This window comes from Siphateles boraxobius, unplaced genomic scaffold (assembly GCF_051911475.1).
Source record: "Siphateles boraxobius isolate OS27281-9 unplaced genomic scaffold, OSU_SipBor_1 204, whole genome shotgun sequence".
NCBI lineage: Eukaryota > Metazoa > Chordata > Actinopteri > Cypriniformes > Leuciscidae > Siphateles > Siphateles boraxobius.
The window spans coordinates 3,098,559-3,121,490 of NW_027508816.1; the positions used below are offsets into that span (position 1 = coordinate 3,098,559).

A 22,932-nucleotide genomic window follows, 5' to 3' on the forward strand; every position below is an offset into this window, starting at 1 on the left:
TTGCGATCAATAAATACGTCTTTTTGTTGTTACGACCGCTTCTCCGTGCGTGCTTAATGGACATGTAGATAAGATACTCCTCATCTAACCTCAAGAGGCTAAAGAATTAAGACCTAATATACAGGTCCTTCTCAAAAAATTAGCATATTGTGATGAAGTTCATTATTTTCCATAATGTAATGATACAAATTAAACTTTAATATATTTTAGATTCATTGCACACCAACTAAAATATTTCAGGTCTTTTATTGTTTTAATACTGATGATTGTCACAGTGGAACACAGTGGACCAACACCAGCAGCTGACATGGCACCACAGTCAGTGATGGTCTGGGGTGCCATGTCAGCTGCTGGTGTTGGTCCACTGTGTTTTATCAAGGGCAGGGTCATAGCAGCTAGCAATCAGGAGATTTTGGAGCACTTCATGCTTCCATCTGCTGAAAAGCTTTATGGAGATGAAGATTTCATTTTTCAGCACGACCTGGCAACTGCTCACAGTGCCAAAACCACTGGTAAATGGTTTACTGACCATGGTATTACTGTGCTCAATTGGCCTGCCAACTCTCCTGACCTGGAGAGGCACCCCAGACCATCACTGACTGTGGGTACTCCAGTGCTGCTTATCTGTAGCCCAGGTCAGGCGCTTCTGCCGCTGTTTCTGGTTCAAAAGTGGCTTGACCTGGGGAATGCGGCACCTGTAGCCCATTTCCTGCACACGCCTGTACACGGTGGCTCTGGATGTTTCTACTCCAGACTCAGTCCACTGCTTCCGCAGGTCCCCCAAGGTCTGGAATCGGTCCTTCTCCACAATCTTCCTCAGGGTCCGGTCACCTCTTCTCGTTGTGCAGCGTTTTTTGCCACACTTTTTCCTTCCCACAGACTTCCCACTGAGGTGCCTTGATACAGCACTCTGGGAACAGCCTATTTGTTCAGAAATTTCTTTCTGTGTCTTACCCTCTTGCTTGAGGGTGTCAATGATGGCCTTCTGGACAGCAGTCAGGTCGGCAGTCTTACCCATGATTGCGGTTTTGAGTAATGAAACAGGCTGGGAGTTTTTAAAAGCCTCAGGAATCTTTTGCAGGTGTTTAGAGTTAATTAGTTGATTCAGATGATTAGGTTAATAGCTCTTTTAGAGAACCTTTTCATGATATGCTAATTTTTTGAGATAGGAATTTTGGCTTTTCATGAGCTGTATGCCAAAATCATCAGTATTAAAACAATAAAAGACCTGAAATATTTCAGTTGGTGTGCAATGAATCTAAAATGTATGAAAGTTTAATTTTTATCATTACATTATGGAAAATAATGAACTTTATCACAATATGCTATTTTTTTGAGAAGGACCTGTATTAGCCTCTACAATTATTGTAGAAACTAGCACTTAAGTTCGACAATGAACTTTCTTCTCAAAGGATTGGAAACTCTGCTGTTCAAGGCCAGGAAAAGGGCGCAATTCTATGAATGAACAAAGCATCAGCTGTGAGTACGAGAAATGCAAACAATACAACTGATCATTGAATGCCACATTGAAAGAATGCTTGGATAAGCATACACAAACAGAGTTTGGAAATGTGTGTTTAAACTAAAGAAAACTACGAGTTAATTGTGGCTTGTATAAAATGACGGACGAAGAGATTCATACGGCCGCGGCGGGCTGAAAGGCTTTTAAATTCACGTATCACAACGCGTAGAGGTAAATTGGGAGTATGCACAAGAAAAATGAACAAAATTAAAGCGCTACATGATAAAGGTGGGAGTGTTGAACAAGTGGATGATTGCGTGGCGTATTGTTTTTTATTCATGACTGCAAAAATGTGCATAATGCAGTACAAGACATTTTAGTAGAGGAAGAGAGGAAAAATGATCATGCAAACTGGTTTGAACCTAAAATTATGGATTTTGATTACTTTATTAACCTGTTAAGCTGCAACCCCACTTTTGAAAAATCCCCAGAAATGGCATACCCAAACTAAAACAGATACAGTTCATGAACCCTTTGTACTAAAAGCAGAAGTATGATCTCATTTGAAAGCTGACACCTGGCAGTTTATTGTAAATGTAGAATTAATTATTGTCATAATGAAAAAAAGGTTATAAATAGCTTCAAAGTTTTGTAAAGTTATTAGAAATGTATTTTTTATGAAACATCTTCATGAAAATAAAATTGAAGTTGGCATTGTATCAATCTGTGAATGCACTGCAGCTAAAGCCACATGTCTGACCATGTTATATTTAAAATTGAAGATGACAAGTCTAAAACTCTGTATTTAGTAAAAAAAAATTCAAGATCATGTTATATGACTTTATTTTGATTAGACTCTAAAATGCAAACAGATTTTTATTGTCATGTTCTAAGCATCTATTCAGTCTATTGTCTCTATTGTTTTGTGGTGCAAACGAGCCCCATTCAGTCTCAGTCTCCCCTGCACACATTCACAGCTCTCCGGCCTGGTTATGGCTCTAAATATGTTTTTCTTTCGTCTTCATTATAATTACTAACGACTGGCTATTCACACTGTTTCAATCACTAATTTTTTTTTCAAAGTTCTCACTTCACATTTGAAACTGTATCAAATGACCTTCTTGAAAAAACGTCTCGGTTACGTATGTAACCCTAGTTCCCTGATAGGGAACGAGACGCTGCGTCAAACGCTGCGGGAACGCCCCTGCGTTGTGCGTCATGAAGCACGTATGGAATCAGCCCAATGGAGAGATGAAACGTCATAGGCGGGTGACGTCATCGACCAGGAAACTATAAAGCACCCCAAAAACACAAGCGCATTAGCTTCTGATAGGCTTGAAGGAAGCGCTAACGGGAGTGCCGGGAGTATGGCGGAGCGACGCAGCGTCTCGTTCCCTATCAGGGAACTAGGGTTACATACGTAACCGAGACGTTCCCTTTCAAGGGAACTTCGAGCTGCGTCAAACGCTGCGGGAACGCGAATACCCACGTCGCCATAGGACCAAATGACCGTCATGTGAGACTAGCGCACAGAGGACGAGAGCACCTGTGCCCCAGGGGTAGACCTTAAGTCTAGGTCATAGAACTTAATAAAAGTATGCGGTGAAGACCATCCAGCCGCATCACAAACATCACTCAGGGAAACCCCCGACAAAAGAGCTTTAGAAGCAGCCATACTCCTGGTAGAGTGAGCTCGGACAACCAAAGGTGAAGGCTGGCCAGCCGACTCATAAGCAAGTGAGATAGCCTCAACCACCCACTTGCTCATTCTCTGTTTAGACGCCGGACACCCTTTCCTGGGTGGCCCGAAACATACAAAAAGTTGTTCTGATTTCCTCCACAGGGCAGCTCTGTGGACATAAGCGTCTAATGCCCTAACAGGGCAGAGTGAATTAAGTTTCTCCTGGTCCGATGACATAAATGGAGGAGGACAGAAAGCCTGCAGAACCGTAGGTCTAACAATATTAGTAGGAACCTTAGGAACGTAACCTGGTCTAGGATGCAGAAAAGCTTTAACCATGCCAGGTGCAAATTCCAGGCACGAGGGTGAAACCGACAGAGCCTGCAAATCTCCGATTCTTTTTAGTGAAGAGATAGCAAGCAAAAAGATAGTCTTAAAAGTGAGAAACTTCTCGGGAACTTCTTCGATAGGTTCAAAAGGAGCTAGGGAAAGACCTTCTAATACAATGGCCAGATCCCAAGTCGGCACCCTCGTACGAACTGCTGGCCTCAGCCTCAAAGTGCCACGGAGGAAACGAGTTATAAGCGGGTGTCTCCCAAGAGAAACTCCACTGAAAGGGACGTGGTAAGCAGCTAGTGCCGCCACATACACCTTTAGTGTGGAGGGGGATAACCCTGTGGAGAAGCGCTCCTGCAGGAATTCCAGCACTGCACCCACTGGGCAGTTAACTGGGTCCTACAGGTGTTCTCCACACCAAGAAGTGAAAAGTTTCCACTTCAAGGCATAAAGCTTCCTCGTGGATGGAGCTCTGGAGTTAAGAATGGTCTCAACAACCTCGGTTGAGAGACCGGAGTCTATGAGCTGGGCCCCCTCAGAGGCCAAGCCCACAGTTTCCACAATTCTGGGCGGGGGTGAAGTATCGTGCCCCCCGCCTGGGAGAGTAGATCCCTCCTGACCGGGAGCTCCAAAGGAGAACCGTCCAGGAGAGAAATCAGGTCCGCAAACCATACTCGGGCCGGCCAGAACGGGGCTACTAGTAGTAGACTGACCCCGTCCCGGCGGACCCTCTCCAGAACTCCTGGTAACAGAGCAATCGGGGGAAAGGCGTACAGACGTGACCTCGGCCACGGCTGCACCATAGCATCCAACCCCAGGGGGGCTGGAAGAGTGATGGAGAACCACCGATGACAATGAGTGGTCTCCTTGGAAGCGAATAGGTCCACCTCGGCGCGACCGAAACTCAACCAAAGGAGCTCCACCACCTCGGGGTGGAGTCTCCATTCCCCTGGCCTCGGCCCCTGCCTCGACAGGGAGTCTGCTACCACATTCAAATACCCAGGGAGATACATTGCTCTCAGAGATAGTAGCTTCCCTTGGGACCACAGGAGGATCTGACGGGCCAACTTGTAAAGCCGGCGAGACCGCAGGCCCCCCTGATGATTTATATAAGAGACCACCGACGTGTTGTCTGATTGAACTAACACATGATGGCCTCTCAGGTCTGTTAGGAAGTGTTTCAGAGCCTGAAACACAGCCAACATCTCTAGACAATTTATGTGCCACGAAAGATGATGATCCTGTCACAGACCTTGGGCTGGGCGACCACTCATGACCGCCCCCCACCCTGTGAGGGAAGCATCCGTCGTTAGCGTTATGCGACGACAAAGAGCCCCCAGCACAGGACCTTTGGATAGGAACCAAGTTTCTCTCCACATGACCAGAGCACGAAGGCAGCGCCGCGTGACTTTGAACGTGCGGAGCGGATTTCCCCTCGGGGAGAATCCCTTGGTCCTGAGCCACCACTGTAGCGGTCTCATGTACAACAGGCCGCAAGGTATAACGTTGGACGCTGCTGCCATCAGACCCAACAGTCTCTGAAACTGCTTGACAGTGAGTAGCTGGCCTAGCTTCACTTGTTTCACAGCTGAGAGAATCGAAGCGATGCGGGTCGGAGAGAGTCGCGCCCGCATCGATACCGAATCCCAAACGACACCCAGAAAAGTGGTCTTCTGGGAAGGAGATAATACACTTTTCTTTGCGTTCAGCCTCAACCCCAACTTTCTGATATGAGCGAGGACGACATCTCGATGCCGAACCGCCATCTGCTCGGTCTGAGCTAAAATCAACCAATCGTCGATGTAATTGAGAATACGAATGCCCTGAAGCCTCAGAGGCACTAGTGCTGCATCCATGCATTTCGTGAAAGTGCGGGGAGATAAAGCTAGGCCAAACGGAAGAACCCTGTACTGGTACGCCTCGCCCCCGAAGGCGAACCTCAGGAACTTCCTGTGTTGTGGAAGGATGGACACATGGAAGTATGCGTCCTTCAGATCTATCGTGACAAACCAGTCCTCGGACCTGATTTGAGACACGATCTGCTTGATAGTGAGCGTCTTGAATTTTAGCTTCCCTACCGAGCGATTCAATATGCGCAGGTCTAAAATTGGACGCAACCCCCCATCCTTCTTTGGAACGATGAAATATCGGCTGTAATAACCTGACTCCAAACTGGGAGGAGGAACCCGTTCTATAGCCTCTTTTTGAAGGAGCGTTTTCACCTCTTGTTCCAATACCAGAGCCTGCTCGGGGCCCACTACTGTGTGCAGAACCCCTCTGAATTTTGGTGGACGACACCTGAACTGGATAGCATAACCCTTTTCTACTGTCTGCAGGACCCAATGAGATATTTTTGGAAGGCTTTTCCACTCTGCCAGAAATTCTACTAAGGGTACCAGCCTCTCGAGACTGGCCTCTGGTGTAACTTGAGCAGCAGACGCAGCGCCCTGTAACGGCGCACCGGCAGGGAACAACTGGTCTGACCGCTCTGAGACCCTCCTCAGAGGGAGCGAGCGTCCCTCGGGAAAGCGCTCGCTGGGATCGTCTGTGCCCCGGCATAAAGGCGGGGTTGGCAGAACGAGCCCCTGAGGGCACCGAGGAGGAATGGGCACCGTAAAAAGAGGTGAACACCTTTCCGCCTCGGTGGGGACCACCCTCAGCATCCTGAACGGCTTGGCGTCAGGACTTCTTCTTAGCCGAAGCCTTCTTAGCCAATATAACTGTCCTCAGATCAGTTCTACTGGGAGAAGGCTTCGGCTGAGAGTGTCGCGGCTGAGCCCACTGTCCAGCAGGGGGAGCACGAGACGCGACACTCTGCCTCTGCTGCGCTCTATGTGATGAGCTCGAAGACGGCCGGGGCTGCTCCCGCCCAGCAGCCCCAGGGACATGAACTTTAAGGGGAAGAAACTTTTTAAAAGCTGCAGTTTGTTTCTTTTCTTCTTGGAATTTATCGATAACTGAATTCACAGCATCACCAAACAACCCCATGGGAGAAAGAGGAGCATCTAAAAGAAAAGCTTTTTCTCTCTCTTTAATATTAGTCTGATTTAACCACAAATGTCTTTCTGCGGCCACCAGAGCTGCCATAGAACGACCCATTAACTTGGCCGATTCTCTGGTGGCACGCAGGGATAAATCAGCAGCCTGACGCAGTTCGCGAACTACGTCAGTACTGACCTCCTCACTCTCACTCATGTCCCTTAGCAGATCAGCCTGGTATGCCTGCAAGATTGACATAGTATGCAGACATGACGCAGCCTGACCTGCTGCCGAATATGCTTTACCCACCAAAGCCGAAGTGTTTCTTAAAGGCTTGGTGGGTAATGCCGGTGCCTTAAAAGATGATGCTGCTTCGGGGGAGAGATGGCTCGCAAGCGTCTCTTCCACACGAGGCAAAGCACCATAACCATGAGCCTTGGCTCCCATAATATTAGCGTATGTTGAAGTCTGGGGACTAAACACTCTATATGACACCGGTTTTCTCCATGATTTCGACACCTCGGTGTGGAGATCATGGAAAAACGGCAGGCACCGGCGTGGAGGCTGCACACGTGACGGCAAAAATCTCTCATCCAACTTTGATTTAGAAACAGACTCCTGTCTAGTCACTGGCCATTCAATATTAAGTTTTTCAACAGCTCTTGTTAACACCTCCATAAGCTCATCACTCTCAGGAGTGTGGGGTGGCGAATCCTCCACATCTCCCTCAACACTAACAACATCAAGTTCCTCAGAACTGGATAGCTGCAGCATTGGTGCCTCAGCCCGAGCGGAAGAAACCGCAGCGCGTGCTTCCGAACCCGGGACTGAGGCACTGGATCTCACAGGTGAAGGGAGAGATAAGGCAGAGCCCGTCTCAAACCCCGCTGTGAGATCCATCTGCGATCCCCACGATAAGCGCCGCCGCTCTGCCTCGGCAGAAGCGGGACCCGAACCGCGGGGAGCGCGCACCGAACCGCTCTCCTCAAAGAGCGATCGGCGGGAGCGGAGCGTCCTTAACGGCAAACGCTCGCAATGCTCACAGTCTGCTCCCTCGAGAGCAAACTGGGCATGCTGAACTCCCAAACAAACAACACAAAGATCATGTGTATCCCCGCTCGTTAAATAACGCGAGCAGGGAGGAACACACTTTCTAAACTGCTGTTCGTCCGCCATAATCTCTCAATATATATATATATAGGGATAAATTGTTTGTGTGGTGCAGGGTATGTAAGACAGACAATATCACACAGGGACAGATTCACATGTAGCGCGACTGAAAGCACAGAAGCTAATGCGCTTGTGTTTTTGGGGTGCTTTATAGTTTCCTGGTCGATGACGTCACCCGCCTATGACGTTTCATCTCTCCATTGGGCTGATTCCATACGTGCTTCATGACGCACAACGCAGGGGCGTTCCCGCAGCGTTTGACGCAGCTCGAAGTTCCCTTGAAAGGGAAAGAAACATTTCAGTAAGCATTCCTTACTGGGGGCCGGGCCGATATTTCCCGCCACTATGCTTGGGTCGGATCGGGCCCTTGATCAAGCACGTCACGCGTCACACGCAGCGTCTCCTCCACTCGCACGCTGTGCTGTATTGTGTAGCTTAAGTGCAACATGGAGCTTGAAGAAGTAAAGAAAAAAATTAAAACAGGAGAATTAACTTTGAGCTAGTATGAAGGAAAGTCGGAGGTATGGAAATATTTTAAACTCGGGGGCAGTGACATGTTTTGGCTTTGTTGAGTGCAAGTGCGGCGCGCTGCTAGAGAGTCTGTACATGTTGTAGCCATTAAATAAGCGCATTTAGTTTCATATTTATTAAAATATTATAATGTTATTTTTTTCTATCTATGTTGATTATGAAAGTGAACAGAGTAGATAGGAGGATGCGCAATATCAGGAGACATGGAGTGGTTCAGGCATGATTTTGACCACTTCATTATGTTTTGTTTTGTAGAAAGCCTTTCTTTAAAGTGAATTTTGTTTTGTATAAATTGTATCTTAATTTTAATAAAATTTTCCATCAACCAATTGCCTGGATTTAATAAATAAGAAGCAAATATAGCAGACAATATAATCATGACATGGAGGCGCCGGCTATATATGTGACCCGTCACAGAAACCAGGGACACAAGTCGGCAGCACAACTTTCGAGCAAAATGAGAAAGAAGAGTTTTTTTTCAAAATTGGTGATTTTCAATTTTTTGGAGAATCTGTTAATTGAAATCACGAAGAAGCCTCTCCATGTTTGAGATAGCAGTATTGGTATATTTAAAAGCTTACATTTTGAGGTTGAAATCGGCTTGTTTTCGGAGATTCTAGCATGCAGTAGGGGCGTGGCGTGTCATTGTCTGTGTGTATTTCCATACTGAATAACCCGGCGCTTTTGCCCCCGCCCTCCAAGTCAACCACATGGCTACTTATTATGCTGTGCTCTGGCCAGCTCTCTCTGATATCAAAATTCAATGAAGATGGATGCCGCAAAGATTGTCGCAGACGAGATGAACCGTCTGGCAGTTACACCGAAAATGTTTTCGCCGCACTTCGTGGGCTCGGGAAACTGAACCGGAGGTATGGGCGCAGCGCGCTCGCCCTCAGTGCTTCAATACGGCGGCTCGGCTCGCTGACAGCGGTGGCTGGCTGTTTCATATGTGACGGAGAATCGAAATAGAGGATGCAGTTAAGACCTTTGCTGCTGCGATGAAGGCCTGCCGTGCGTGTTTCTGAAATGTAAGTTAAGCTTCATTTGCTCTTTAGTCGTTATTTAAGATGCTGAACCTGCTGATGATATAATGTGCTTGCGGACATTTCATTTGTGTGTGTATACGCACATAAGAAAGTGGTGTAAAGAGATTTGCAACAGTAATTTGAGGAGGTGAAATGTGATTATTTGGAAAATTGCAGAAATGACTGCTTAAAGAAAAATGCCAGCAGGCATTTGCCTCCTACATAAACTTTAATATTGTTGACATTTTGGGCACACGAGCGTTGCGTACTATTTGCGCTATAGATATGTAGGCCTATGGCTTATTGGTCTTTGTTTGTTGTTGTTGGTTTTGCGTTATATGTATATGGCATATTGGTCTTTGTGTGTTGTTGCTGGTTTTGCGTTATACTGTATGTATATGGCATATTGGCCTTTGTGTGTTGTTGCTGGTTTTGCGTTATATGCAGGCTATATGGCATATTGGTCTTTGTGTGTTGTTGCTGGTTTTGCGTTATATGTATATGGCATATTGGTCTTTATGTGTTGTTGCTGGTTTCGCGTTATATGCAGGCTATATGGCATTATTGGTCTTTGTGTGTTGTTGCTGGTACGTTGCAAATAGAGGGGCAGCACAATTGTTTTTCGCCTAGTGCGGCAGAAGTGCACTCATTCGAAGTGTAAAAAAAGCTGTAAAGCACATGGAGGAGCTTTACAGGGGGTATGGCTTATCTAAATGAGATGTAAATGAGCCCTATTGTCACCCCCAGCAGCAGAGACAGGTGAGAACTGCACAATCTTTAGCTCGTTTTCTCCTCTTTGAGCTTTTTTAAGTGCCTACTTTAAAATGGCCACAACTTCTCCAAATATTATCAGATTTCCACATGTTACACATCGTCGGAAAGCTTGGATATTACACTCTCAGAATCTATGAATAACTCAAAATGCCCCAGAACCGACTTGTGTCCCTAGTTTCCGTGACTGGTCACATATATATATATATATATATATATATATATATATATATATATATATATATATATATATATACTATTAATAAATTATATAAATACTATTAATAAATTATATAAATACTATTAATAAATGTGCAAAAATTGGCCACTTAATCTTTAATATTCAATTATTTTTGCGCAGCTCCCCACTGTCAATGGTCTAGCACCCATTCAGCACCTGCGTTAAAAAATGATCTGTCGTCGCCCCTGGTTATAACGGCCCACGTATTAAAAATGGTTGGGTTTAAATCGGGCTCTGGCTCATAATTATAGTTAATGTGTCGGGTCGGGCCGGGCCGGATTCGGACACAACGTGCACGTGCACGGGCTCGGGTCGGGTCGGGCTTGATTTTTTGGGCCCGATCTAGGCTCTAATTGCAATCATGTTTATTGTTTTCGAAACATCTTTATCTGCATGTTACAGCGATCTCTAGAAGCTTTGTTTATGTCAAAGACTCACATATATCCAAACTGATCCTGCGTGATATACATCAAAAAGTTGGACACTCAGGAAGAAATCACATGCTTTCAAGACAGGGTCAGAGGCTCTGGGTACCATCGCCAAACTCATCTGCAAGAAAGATAATAAAGTCTTGTGTCTTTTGCAGACGAATGCAAGCTAAAGTTGGAGAACAAAAGATGACCTACCTGATGAACGTGTCACTCCTGATCTTCCACCTTTCTCACATGTGGGTATTTACTACTTTGGACCAATTGAAGTCAAACGAGGTCGTTCTCATGTAAAAAGATGGGGCGGTGATATTTAACTGCCTGGCGAGCCGAGCAATACACCTCGAAGTGGCAAGCACACTAGACACGAACTCTTACATCAATGCTATTCGACGGTTTTTATAATTTCGATAATTTGTACGAAGTTCGCCCCAGGGGCTAAAAACGGCCCAAAAAAACAGAGACTTAACATTGTGAAAAACTTTGACGAGTCATAGTTCAGAGCTCAAATTTCGCAGAAACGTGTGATTTGCCACATTTGAAGAGGCTGACAGGCTCTGTAAGAACATACCTCACAATGGGGTTGCACCCCCATAAAAGTTGCACCCCTGGGGGGCAGGAGCTGCCCAAAGTTACCCCATTGACCTACTATTTTGTAATGACCATAGCTCTGGATCACAGTGTCATAGAGACAAGGGGCGGGCCAATTTTACTCAGATGACCAATCAGTCTCTCAGGATCATTGTGAAGCTATTAAGCCACGCCCTAGCAACCATTTTGAGCACCTTAGCTACAAATCCCATAGACTTGAGTTGAAAGAGATCAAAAGGATATCTCCGGATAGAAGTGTCATAGAAACACAAGGGTGGTCTCGTTTGACTGGGGGCAGCAAACAGCTAATCATGAATCACCTCAACTCTTCCTAGCCCCTCCCTAGCAACCATTGTTGAGCACCTTAGCAACTAAAATCTATAGAGGGATATCTTCCATTCTGAATGTCACAGAGGCATGGTAGTTGGTTTATATCAATCATACTAACAAGCAGCCTCTGGACTTATATGACTGGCAGCTGCCAAGCCACTCCCTAACAACCAAACAGAGTACCCTAGCAACCATTTTGTAAGACCTATATCTCTGCATCAGAACATCATATAGAGATGGGGTTAACCCAAGTTTTACTCTGGGCAGCAAACAGCCAATTATGAGTCATGTCAACACTTCATAGCCCCTCCCTAGCAATCATTGTTGAGCACCTTAGCAACCAAAATCCAAAGAGGGATATCTTCCATTCTAAATGTCACAGAGGCAGGGGAGTTGGTTTATATCATTCACACTGACAATCAGCCTTTGGAGTTTCATGATTGACAGCTGCCACGCCACTCCTTGGCAACCAAACGGAGTACCCTAGCAACCATTTTTGCAAGAGCCATATCTCTGAATTAGAACCTTGTATAGAGGTGGGGGATGGCTCTTTTGACTCATGTTAGCAAACAGGACTTCCAACATGCTACAAATGCTAGCTGTGAATATCTACATGCTAAAAGTGATTAAGTAAGTGTTAAATCATGCCAAGAAAATGCTAAGAACTCCATTAGTAACCATATGTAACAACTAGCAACCACCCAGAATACCCTAGCAACCACACAGAATACCCTAGAAACCGCCTAGCAACCACCCAGAACACCCTAGCAACGCCCTAGCAACCACCCAGAATACCCTAGCAACCGCCTAACAACCACCCAGAACACCCTAGCAACTACCTAGCAACGCCCTATCAACCACCCAGAATATCCTAGCAACCACCCAGAACACTTTAGCAACTGCCTAGCAACTCCCTAGAAACCACCCAGAATACCCTAGCAACCGCCTAGTAACCACCCAGAACACCCTCGCAACCCCCTAGCAACCCCCTAACAACCCCCCAAAATACCATAGCAACCCCTAGCAACACCATAGCAGCCACCCAGAACACCCTAGCAACTCCTAGCAACACCATAGCAACCACCCAGAACACCCTAGCAACCATACATATCATAATATCATGCCAAGAAAATGCTAAGAACTCCAATAGTAACCATCTGTGACAACTACCAACCACCTAGTAACACCATAGCAACCAACCAGAATACCATAGCAACCGCCTAGAACACCCTAGCAACCACCCAAAATACCCTAGCAACTGCCTAGCAACACCATAGCAACCGCACTGAACACCCTAACAACTGCGTAGCAACCACCCAGAATACCCTAGCAACCACCTAGCAATGTCATAGCAACCACCCAAAATACTCTAGCAACACCACAGTAACCACCCAGAACACCCTAGCAATCGCCTAGCAACACCATAGCAACCACCCAGAAAACCCTAGCAACCACCTACCAACCACCTGAACACATGAATAAGTCAAGTCAAGTCACCTTTATTTATATAGCGCTTTTACAATACAAATTGTTTCAAAGCAGCTTTACAGAGATAACAGGAAAGTAAAGTTGTAATAGTATTGTTAAATTCAAAATTAGATGTTAAATGATAAATGTCAAATGTCCCCAACTAAGCAAGCCAAAAGCCAATAGTGAATGAAGGCGAAAAAAAAAGGCAGTGAAAATTAATTCCATGTTTCCTAATGATATCTCCTAAGGGTAGCATGTACAGAGTGAACAGCAGCGCTCCTAGTACTGAGGCTTGTGGTACGCCATACTGAACTTTTGACCAATAAGACATCTCTTCATTTACTGCTACAAACTGATAACGGTCAGATAATTATGTGGCAAGGAACCAAAACTCCATCAGGTGACAGAATGGAGAAAAAAACCTTGGGAGAACCCAGGCTCAGTCGGGGGCCCAGTCCTCCTTTGGCCAACAAACGAACAGTGTGTGATTATGATTTAAGCGGCATAATAGGTCAGAAGTCAGATTGGATCAGAACTCTCACAATATTTATCCAGTTCATCAGGTTAGGGGTCGGAGTCATCATGCCGGTATGGAGATGAGTTTGTTGAGGTGTCCATGAGGCCTTCACAGTGTTGATGAGGCTGGCACTTCAGGGATGCGTTGTCATCGTGTCCATGTGATGGTCCTTCATCAGATCTGGATATGGCCTGGATCCGGCAGACTGCGGTAAACCTCGGGATAAACAAAGAGACTAATATTAGCGTAGACGTCATCCTTCTTATGATGTACAAAGTACATCCGGATTTATGGGAAGTGTTCCCGGTTCCGGCTGATCTAAACTATGCAGCCTAACATTGAATTATAGCAACCTATAATGTGTTATGTGTATGCTAAGCCAAATAGATGTGTTTTTAGTCTAGATTTGAACTGACAGACTGTGTCTGCTTCCCGGACAATGTTAGGAAGATTGTTCCAAAGTTTTGGTGCTAAATAGGAAAAGGATCTACCGCCAGCAGTTGATTTAGATATTCTAGGTATTATCAACTGGCCAGAATTTTGAGATCGCAATAGACTTGAAGGACTATAATGGGTTAAGAGCTCGCTCAAGTACTGCGGAGCTAAACCATTTAGTGCTTTGTAAGTAATCAGCAATATTTTATAATGTATACAATGTTTAATAGGGAGCCAATGCAGTGTTGACAGAACCGGGCTAATATGGTCATACTTCCTGGTTCTGGTAAGAACTCTAGCGGCTGCGTTTTGGACCAGCTGTAGTTTGTTTATTAAGCGTGCAGGGCAACCACCCAGTAGAGCATTACAATAATCTAGCCTTGAGGACATGAACGCATGTGACTTTCAAATGAGAGATTGGTATCAAAGAGCACACCCAGGTTCCTAACTGACGACGAAGACTTGACAGAGCAGCCATCAAGTGTTAAACAGTATTCTAGGTTATTACGTGTGGAAGTTTTTTGTCCAATAATTAGAATCTGTTTTTTCAGAATTTAGTAGAAGGAAATTACTAGTCATCCAATTTTTTATATCAGCAATGCATTCCGTAAATTTTTTGAATTGCTAAGTTTCTTTAGGTTTTGAGGAAATATAGAGCTGAGTATCATCAGCATAACAGTGAAAATTAATTCCTTGTTTCCTAATGATATCTCCTAAGGGTAGCATGTACAGAGTGAACAGCAGCGCTCCTAGTACTGAGGCTTGTGGTACGCCATACTGAACTTTTGACCGATAAGCCATCTCTTCATTTACTGCTACAAACTGATAACGGTCAGATAAGTATGATTTAAACCATGCTAGTGCAATTCCATAAGCCATATCTCAGCACCAAAACATCATACAGACATGTTTTTTGGTTCGTATGCAATTATGTACCACACTCTAGCAACCGAGTGGCGCGTTTTGCCACTGCAAGCACCACTTCACATTTTCTTCAGGAAATGTACATTCTAGTTGGTTTACATACTGTACATTATTGGAGACCTCTATTCACAGTTTCTCTGAAACGAGCTGACTTCTACAATGCCCCGCCTCCTGAAATGCTCAGAGTGCTCTGATTGGCCAGCTGACCTAGTGCGTTGTGATTGGCCTGGATCAGTGTTCTCTGGTTCTCTGTTTGACAGAATAAATCCCTTTGTGCAAGACTATGAGCTTTGCAACTTTGCATGGCGCTGTGGCCAGGAACCACAATAGTCATATCCACGTGATCAGCCTCAATGGCCAAACACACATCATTAGTTTGATCTAAATCAGATAAAGAACTTAGAAAATATGAGACTTTTCCTGTTTACATTTTGAAAAAAATGTTTGAGATATCAAAAATCTGTTCGCAATTAGCATCTCCAATGTCTGTGGGAATCGCATGAATCCCCCGGAACGAAAAAATTCACATTAAATCCAAAACGCCTGACTTCCTGTTGCTCGGAGCGAATGATTGTAGTTTAAAAAGTTGTCTGGCTCGATGAGAACAATTTGTGTACAGGGTTTGGTGGCTGTCACGGATGGAACAGGAGTCAGACTGGTGGTAAGTGATTAGGTTTTATTTCACAGGTTTTGCAGAAGCAGACAGAGATATGGTGAGTATGGAGAAAGATGATACTTTGAATAGTAACTTAGCTGAGGAATTAACAAGTGTCTCTTTTGCAGATGCAGGCGAAGGGTCCCAGGAACGGATGCAGATGAAAGGCAGAAGACTGAAGATGATGGTTGAAGGCAAGGCTTGTATAATGTCCAAACGGAAGGCGGGTAAGTAGCGGGTAAGTATAGCAGGAGAGTCTGTGGGTCATGTGTAGACGAGACCAGACGATGAGTGAGTGAAAGGGAGCTGAATATAAAGGGAGGGTTAATGATGAAGTGCAGGTGATGGTGATCAGTACTCAGGGGATAGTGAACGAGAGGGAGGAGTGAGTGAATGAGTGGGAGGAGTGAATGGAGCTGGTGGAATCCTGACAGTACCCCCCTCCGCCGAGGCGGCTCTTGACGACTGAGAAGAGGGATGAGGGCGGCGACGAGGTCTACCCCGGGGCCTGGGAGCTGGACGATCAGGATGATCGGAATGAAACTGAGTGAGTAAGGCTGGATCCAGGATGTCCTCGCGAGGAAGCCACGACCGTTCCTCCGGGCCGTAGTCCTCCCAGTCCACCAGGTACTCCAGCCTGGGACCTGGACACCGCGAGTGCATGATGGTACGGACCTGGTAGATGGGCTCTTCTACGATGGGAACCGGAGGAGGAGGTACGTCTGCTGGAACGGCTTCTGTGGAGGGAGGAGTGACAGGATCAGTGAAGGGTTTTAATAGGGAAACACGAAAAGAAGGTGATATCTGGTACTGTGGAGGAAGGTTGAGTCTGTATGTGACATCGTTCAGTTGCCTCTGTATGGTGAATAGGACCGATGTATCGAGGACTCAGCTTACGGCAAGGCAGGCGGAGGCGAATGTCCCGAGTCGATAGCCACACCTTCTGTCCTGGCTGATACTGAGGAGTTTCCAAGCGCCGACGATCAGCTTGGTCCTTAAGCCTCCGCACTGCCTGCTGGAGATGAACGTGAGCCGAGTCCCATACCCTCTCGCTCTGATGGAACCAGTAATCGACAGCTGGAACCTGGGAGGGCTCACCCGACCAAGGGAAGAGAGGAGGTTGATAGCCCAGGACACACTGAAAGGGGGTGAGTCCAGTGGTTGACTGCCGAAGGGAGTTCTGGGCGTATTCCGCCCAGGGAAGGAACTGGCTCCAGCTGTCCTGGTACTGGTGGCAGTAGGTCCTCAGGTAACGTCCGATCTCCTGGATCTTCCGCTCAGTCTGGCCGTTAGTCTGAGGGTGGTATCCAGAAGACAAGCTGACCGTAACCCCGAGGAGTTTGAAGAATGCTTGCCACACTCTAGAAATGAACTGCGGACCTCTGTCCGAGACGATGTCTTCGGGAATTCCGAAGTTCCGAAATACGTGATTGAAGAGGGCCTCAGCGGCCTCGAATGCAGTAGGAAGTCCTGGCAGGGGAATTAGCTTGCAGGCTTTAGAAAAGCGATCCTCAACTACGAATAACACATGTTTGGTCGTCGGATCGGGGCAGGTCAGTCATGAAGTCCACTCCAATATGGGACCATGGACGCTGGGGAATAGGCAGTGGCACGAGCTTGCCCTCCGGGAGTTTTCTGGGGGTGTTGGTAACGGCACAGACTGAGCAACCCTTGACGTACCTAGACACATCCTGGGTGATGGACGGCCACCAGTACCGGTTACTGAGAAGCGAGAGGGTACGCCTGCTACCTGGATGTCCAGAGCCCGGAGTGATGTGAGCGAGTCCAGAAGAGCGGAACGAAGGTGGCGAGGAACGTAGACGCGCCCTTCTGGACCTCCAGGTGGAGCGGGGTGGAGACGGTTCTCTTCGGCTAACTGCTCGTTGATATCCCAGACGATTGGGCTGACGAATACGGCTGGAGGAAGAATGGGTTCCGGTGCGGTATCTTCACAGGGAGGACTATGGATTCAGGAAAGAGCAACAGCTTTGCAATTCTTGTTGCCTGGACGGTAAGAGACGAGGAAATCAAAGCGAGTGAAGAAGAGGGCCCATCGAGCTTGGCGCCGATTCAGTCTCTTTGCATCTCTGAGGTATTCCAAGTTGCGATGATCTGTGATGACGTGAAACTGATGATTTGCTCCCTCCAGCCAGTGCCTCCACTCCTCCAAACCCAACTTGATGGCGAGCAGCTCACGATTGCCGATATCCTAATTCTGTTCCGCCGGGGACAGCTTCTTTGAGAAGAAGGCACATGGATGGAGTCTGGGAGGATCACCCTGCCGCTGTGAGCGTACCGCTCCAACCCCGGTTTAGGAGGCGTCCACCTCGACGACAAAGGGAATCTCGGGATCCGGATGAACCAGGATTGGAGCGGTTTGAAAGGCTTCTTTGAGGTGCTGAACGGCGAGAATGGCTTCTGGGGACAAGGACAGAGACTTGGGCCGGCCCTGGAGTGAAGAAGTGAGGGGAGCACTGAAGTGAATGTAGTTCGTGATGAATCTCCGGTAGAAGTTAGCGAATCCTAGAAACCACTGCAGATCCTTCACCGTCGTAGGAATGGGCCAGTTCTGGATAGTTTCCACCTTCCTCTGGTCCATCCGCACTCCGAACTGGTCGATGACATAGCCCAGGAACTGGACTGAGGCGGTGTGAAACTCGCACTTCTCCAGCTTGAGGTACAGTTGGTGGGCTCTTAGTTTCTTCAGGACCAGAGAGACGGGATGTTGATGTTCTGATAGAGAAGATGAGTAGATGAGAATATCGTCTATGTCGACGACCACGAACCTGTTGAGATACTCTCTGAAGACCTCGTTCATGTATCCCTGGAAGACGGCTGGGGCGTTAGACAGTCCGAAGGGTATAACCCGGTATTCATAATGACCGGAGTGGCTGTCTTCCACTCATCGCCTCGACGAATTCGGATCAGGTTGTATGCACTGCCTAAATCGAGTTTAGAGAAGATGCGGGCTCCACGCAGCTGCTCCAGAGCTGCTGGGACCAGAGGAAGGGGATAGCTGAACTTAACAGTTTGAGAGTTGAGGTGACGGTAATCTATGCACGGCCTCAAGCCTCTGTCCTTTTTGGCCACGAAGAAGAAGCTGGAAGCGGCAGGGGACGTGGATGGTCGAATGTATTCCTGCTTGAGGGCTTCCTCCACATACTCCTCCATGGCCTTCTGCTCCGGGATGGACAGAGGGTAGACACGACCTTTAGACAGAGTGGCTCCAGGTAGCAGGTCGATAGCGCAGTCCCATGGCCGATGAGGTGGTAGTTTAGTTGCCAGTTGTTTGCTGAACACATCCTGGAACGCCCTGTACTCTGCGGGGATCTCCACCTGGTGTTGGATCTCTGGACTCTTAATAGACTTGGAACAAACGGGAAACTCGGGGCTTCCCTCTGAAGATGAAGAACTCTGATGAAATCTTATTACAGTCGATATGCAAGAAGGGACGCAGTTCTCACCCCAACGAAGGACCTCCCCGGACGTCCAGTCGATGGTGGGTTGGTGTTGGACCATCCAAGGGTGTCCCAGGATGAGCTCAGCAGTGGACTCCTCCAGCACCATGAAGGAGATCTCCTCCGTGTGAAGGCAGCCAATGCAGAGCTTCAGTGTGGGAGTGACATAGCGAATTCAACCTCGACCCAGTGGTTTACCTTGAATGGTTTGAACTCGAAGATCTTGGAGGTTTCGTAGTTTACGGATGTTCAGTTTCTTGAGGAGTTGCGTGGATATGAAGTTCCCCGCGGAACCAGAGTCGAGGAGGGCTTGTGCTGAGACACATACATGAGAGGTTAATAGGTGGACAGTAGTGCGATTCAGAGGTGCTATCTTGGGAAGAATTTGAATAGTGCTTACCGCTGGGCGTTGAGGTCGAACAGGGCAGGTGCTGATGAGATGTTTATCACCCCCACAGTACAAGCAGAGGTGATGTTGAATGCGACGCTGCCGCTCAGAAGACTAAAGATGAGTGGAGTCTACTTGTATAGGCTCGGGTGCTGGAGGAGCGCATGATGGAGCCGGGGACGGAGGACATACAGCGGAAGCAGGGTTATTGCAGGCAGACAAATGTTGGGACACCCGAATGGTTCTCTGAATGAGACTTTCTATTCCCATGGAATTTTCAAACACCACGATCAGCTGACGGATGTCGGGATTGAGACCATGACGGAAAGCTGTTATCAGAGCGGTTTCATTCCAGCCGCTCGATGCCGCCAATGTACGAAACTGGAGTGCATAACTGGTTACTTAGGACGCTCCTTGACAGAGATTGAACAGCTGATCGTGCACGGAGAGATCGGATGCTGTCTGACCAAACACTTCCTTGAAATGCTGCACAAAGTTCGATAGAGATTTCACTAAGGAGAATTAGAATTCCACAAAGACTGAGCCCATTGGAGCGCTCGACCGGATAACAGGGAGATAATAAAGGCCACACGGGCTGAATCGTTCCGAAACTGGTGAGCTTGCATCTGGAAGTAAAGGGAGGTTTGAAGGAGAAAACCGCTGCAGTCCTCCGCCTCTCCGGTGAATGTCGCTGGTCAGGCCATGGGACTCGCAGAGGCAGCTGACGAAGTAGCGGATGTTTGCGGAAGTAAGTGTTGGCGTGCCGAGTGGATGATATCTTCGGAGACGGCTGGTTGATCGGTAGGTGGTGAAGAAAGGAGCGTTTGATGAACTGCCTGGACGAGTTCAGCAAACGGATCGCGAGATGGATTCTCCACGGGCTCCACTGAATTCTGCATGTTTGGTCTGGTCTTCTGTCACGGATGGAACAGGAGTAAGACTGGTGGTAAGTAATTAGGTTTTATTTCACAGGTTTTGCAGAAGCAGACAGAGATTTGGTGAGTATGGAGACAGATGATACTTTGAATGGTAACTTAGATGAGGAATTAACAAGTGTCTCTTTTACAGATGCAGGCGAAGGGTCCCAGGAACGGATGCAGATGAAAGGCAGAAGACTGAAGATGATGGTTGAAGGCAAGGCTTGTATAATGTCCAAACGGAAGGCGGGTAAGTAGCGGGTAAGTATAGCAGGAGAGTCTGTGGGTCATGTGTAGATGAGACCAGACGATGAGTGAGTGAAAGGGAGCTGAATATAAAGGGAGGTGTAATGATGAAGTGCAGGTGATGGTGATCAGTACTCAGGGGATAGTGAATGAGAGGGAGGAGTGAGTGAATGAGTGGAAGGAGTGAATGGAGCTGGTGGAATCCTGACAGTGGCTGTAGGTAAAACTAACCACAGCACTTTTGTCATGGTGGCGCTACAGAATACCCCTCCACCTGCCCCCCCCCCCAGTCCCCCCCCCCCCCCCCAGTCCCCCCCCCAATTGGAAAGAGAACTGGCAAATGAACAGCTTGTGAGTGAATGGATATTATGCAGTATGATGTTGTGGGAAGTTAATTGAGGATGGTGAATGAAGTGAAGTAAAAAACATATGTTCTATGAATTGTTTGCGTTATTTTTTAATGTTCTCTGAATGTTCTAAATGTCTAAATTTTTACAAGTTTAAAAATGGTTTATTTCCTTAACTATGTGAGTGTTAAGTGAACATTCCATTTCATAATTTTTCAGACATTATGTGAACTTTACATTTGCATGTTCTCTGAAACAATTAGTAACATTAAAAAAGAGTCTCGTTAACATTACTAGAAGATTTGTTCATAAATTTGGGAGAATGTGCCACAATGTTCCTGTTATCTTGGTCTGAGTCTCTCGGCTGAAGGAAAACTGCTTGGAGAGATGGACAGTCTATCACAGGGATATCATTTGGTCATGAATTTTATAGTAAGAATAAAAGTTACCCAAATTTAGTTTACATCAATTACATACTTGTTGTAGATTATATACTTGTTAGTCATGATGATCTACATATTAAATTATCAAAAGCATAATAATAAAATTGTGGGTCATAGCCATGGTGTAGAACATGATAAGTGAAGGTAAGTCATATTGGCATCATCATCAAAGCTATTCTCAGTTGAGATCACAGAGAGTGGTTTGATGTAGGAAAATAGGTCTTGTGAAATTTGGAGACTTTTAGCTCTTAGTTATGACATGGAGAGTTTAAGTCTTTTGTTTCACAGAGAAAAAAAGTGGTGGAAGAAGTACATGAATGATCCTTTATGACTTTATGACCTTATGTTTTTCTCTGCCAGGATTTCTGGTGTTTTTAGGCACTATACTCCTAGTTGATGGATCCATTTGTGCGTCCAGGACTCTACACACAAATCTGCTGTCTAATATTCTGAAAGTACCCATGGTGTTCTTTGATACCACACCTTCAGGACGAGTAGTCAATCATTTTACTAAGGTATATACAGGCCCACTTTTAATACTGAACACAATTTTGTTGATATTTGCTATAAAGCCAAAACAAAGATCTACAAATTACATTGAGTTTTATAATTAGTGGGTGTGTACACTCTTAAAAATAAGGGTTCCAAAAGGGTTTAAACAGTGATGCCAAAGAAGCATTTTTGGTTCCACAAAGAACCTTTTAGTGATCAGTTCTTAAAGGGGTCATGAACTGGATTATTTTATTATTTTATCATGTTTCCTGGGGTGCCCTTATAATGTTAGGGACCGTTCGGTATTTATGGAAAGGGCCACCGGAGGAAAATAGGGGAGGGTCATGTCTTTTTATTCTTTGTTGAGGGGACCAACTTTTTTTAGTCTAGGGGGAGGGTCACCCAACTTTTTTATTCATGAAAACAGCAAAATTTCAAAGTGGCTTGCTTGGTGAATATTTTTTCCATGTAGCTATATGTAGCTCTCTCAATCTCGGTCCCCCATCGCTATCAGATGGGTCTGACCCAACAAAAATCCTGTTTGGCGCTGTCTGAGAGTGTGCGCACACTTCAGTATGCGCTCAGAAAAAGTGCATCATGTACAGAACACCAATGAAATGTTTACCCGGCATAGCTTTAAAGCACGAGCAAATAATGAACTTTTGTGATTGCGAATAAGTGCATTGTCCTGTGAGTTTAACTCTACCGCGGCATTAACATGTGATATGAATGTACGTTCAGTGTATTGGGACTGAGGCGCCAGAACTGCAGCTGATAGAATGTGCGCTGTACGATACTACCATATTTTAGTTTCCATTCTTATTGTTTCCACAACAATGTTAGTGAGTAAATCTACTGAAATTGCCACCATAACAGTGGAGTGTGATGTGTTAGACGTAGGGCTACCACATTTTTAAACTACTATTAAAATTATTTTAAGTTAACATAATAAAATACGCAGACCTACACCAAAAAAATAGTTGAGGATAAATTCTTTAAAATTGGGCAATTCCAGCAATATGGACGTGACATTTGCATTCAAAACTTGAAATATAAATTATCAGAAAATGCATTTAATACTGAGTCTGTTTGTAT

The 22,932-nt window shown here is 46.1% G+C and overlaps 1 protein-coding gene across 1 annotated transcript in view; it reads left to right on the forward strand.

Moving 5' to 3' along the window:
* Positions 1-22,932, forward strand: part of LOC143745436 (ATP-binding cassette sub-family C member 2-like) — a 117,553-nt gene that overhangs the window by 82,066 nt on the left and 12,555 nt on the right. Inside the window, exon 22 of the mRNA XM_077237532.1 lies at positions 21,706-21,860. Coding sequence (XP_077093647.1) covers positions 21,706-21,860 — 155 coding nt within the window. The remainder of the gene's footprint in view (positions 1-21,705; positions 21,861-22,932) is intronic.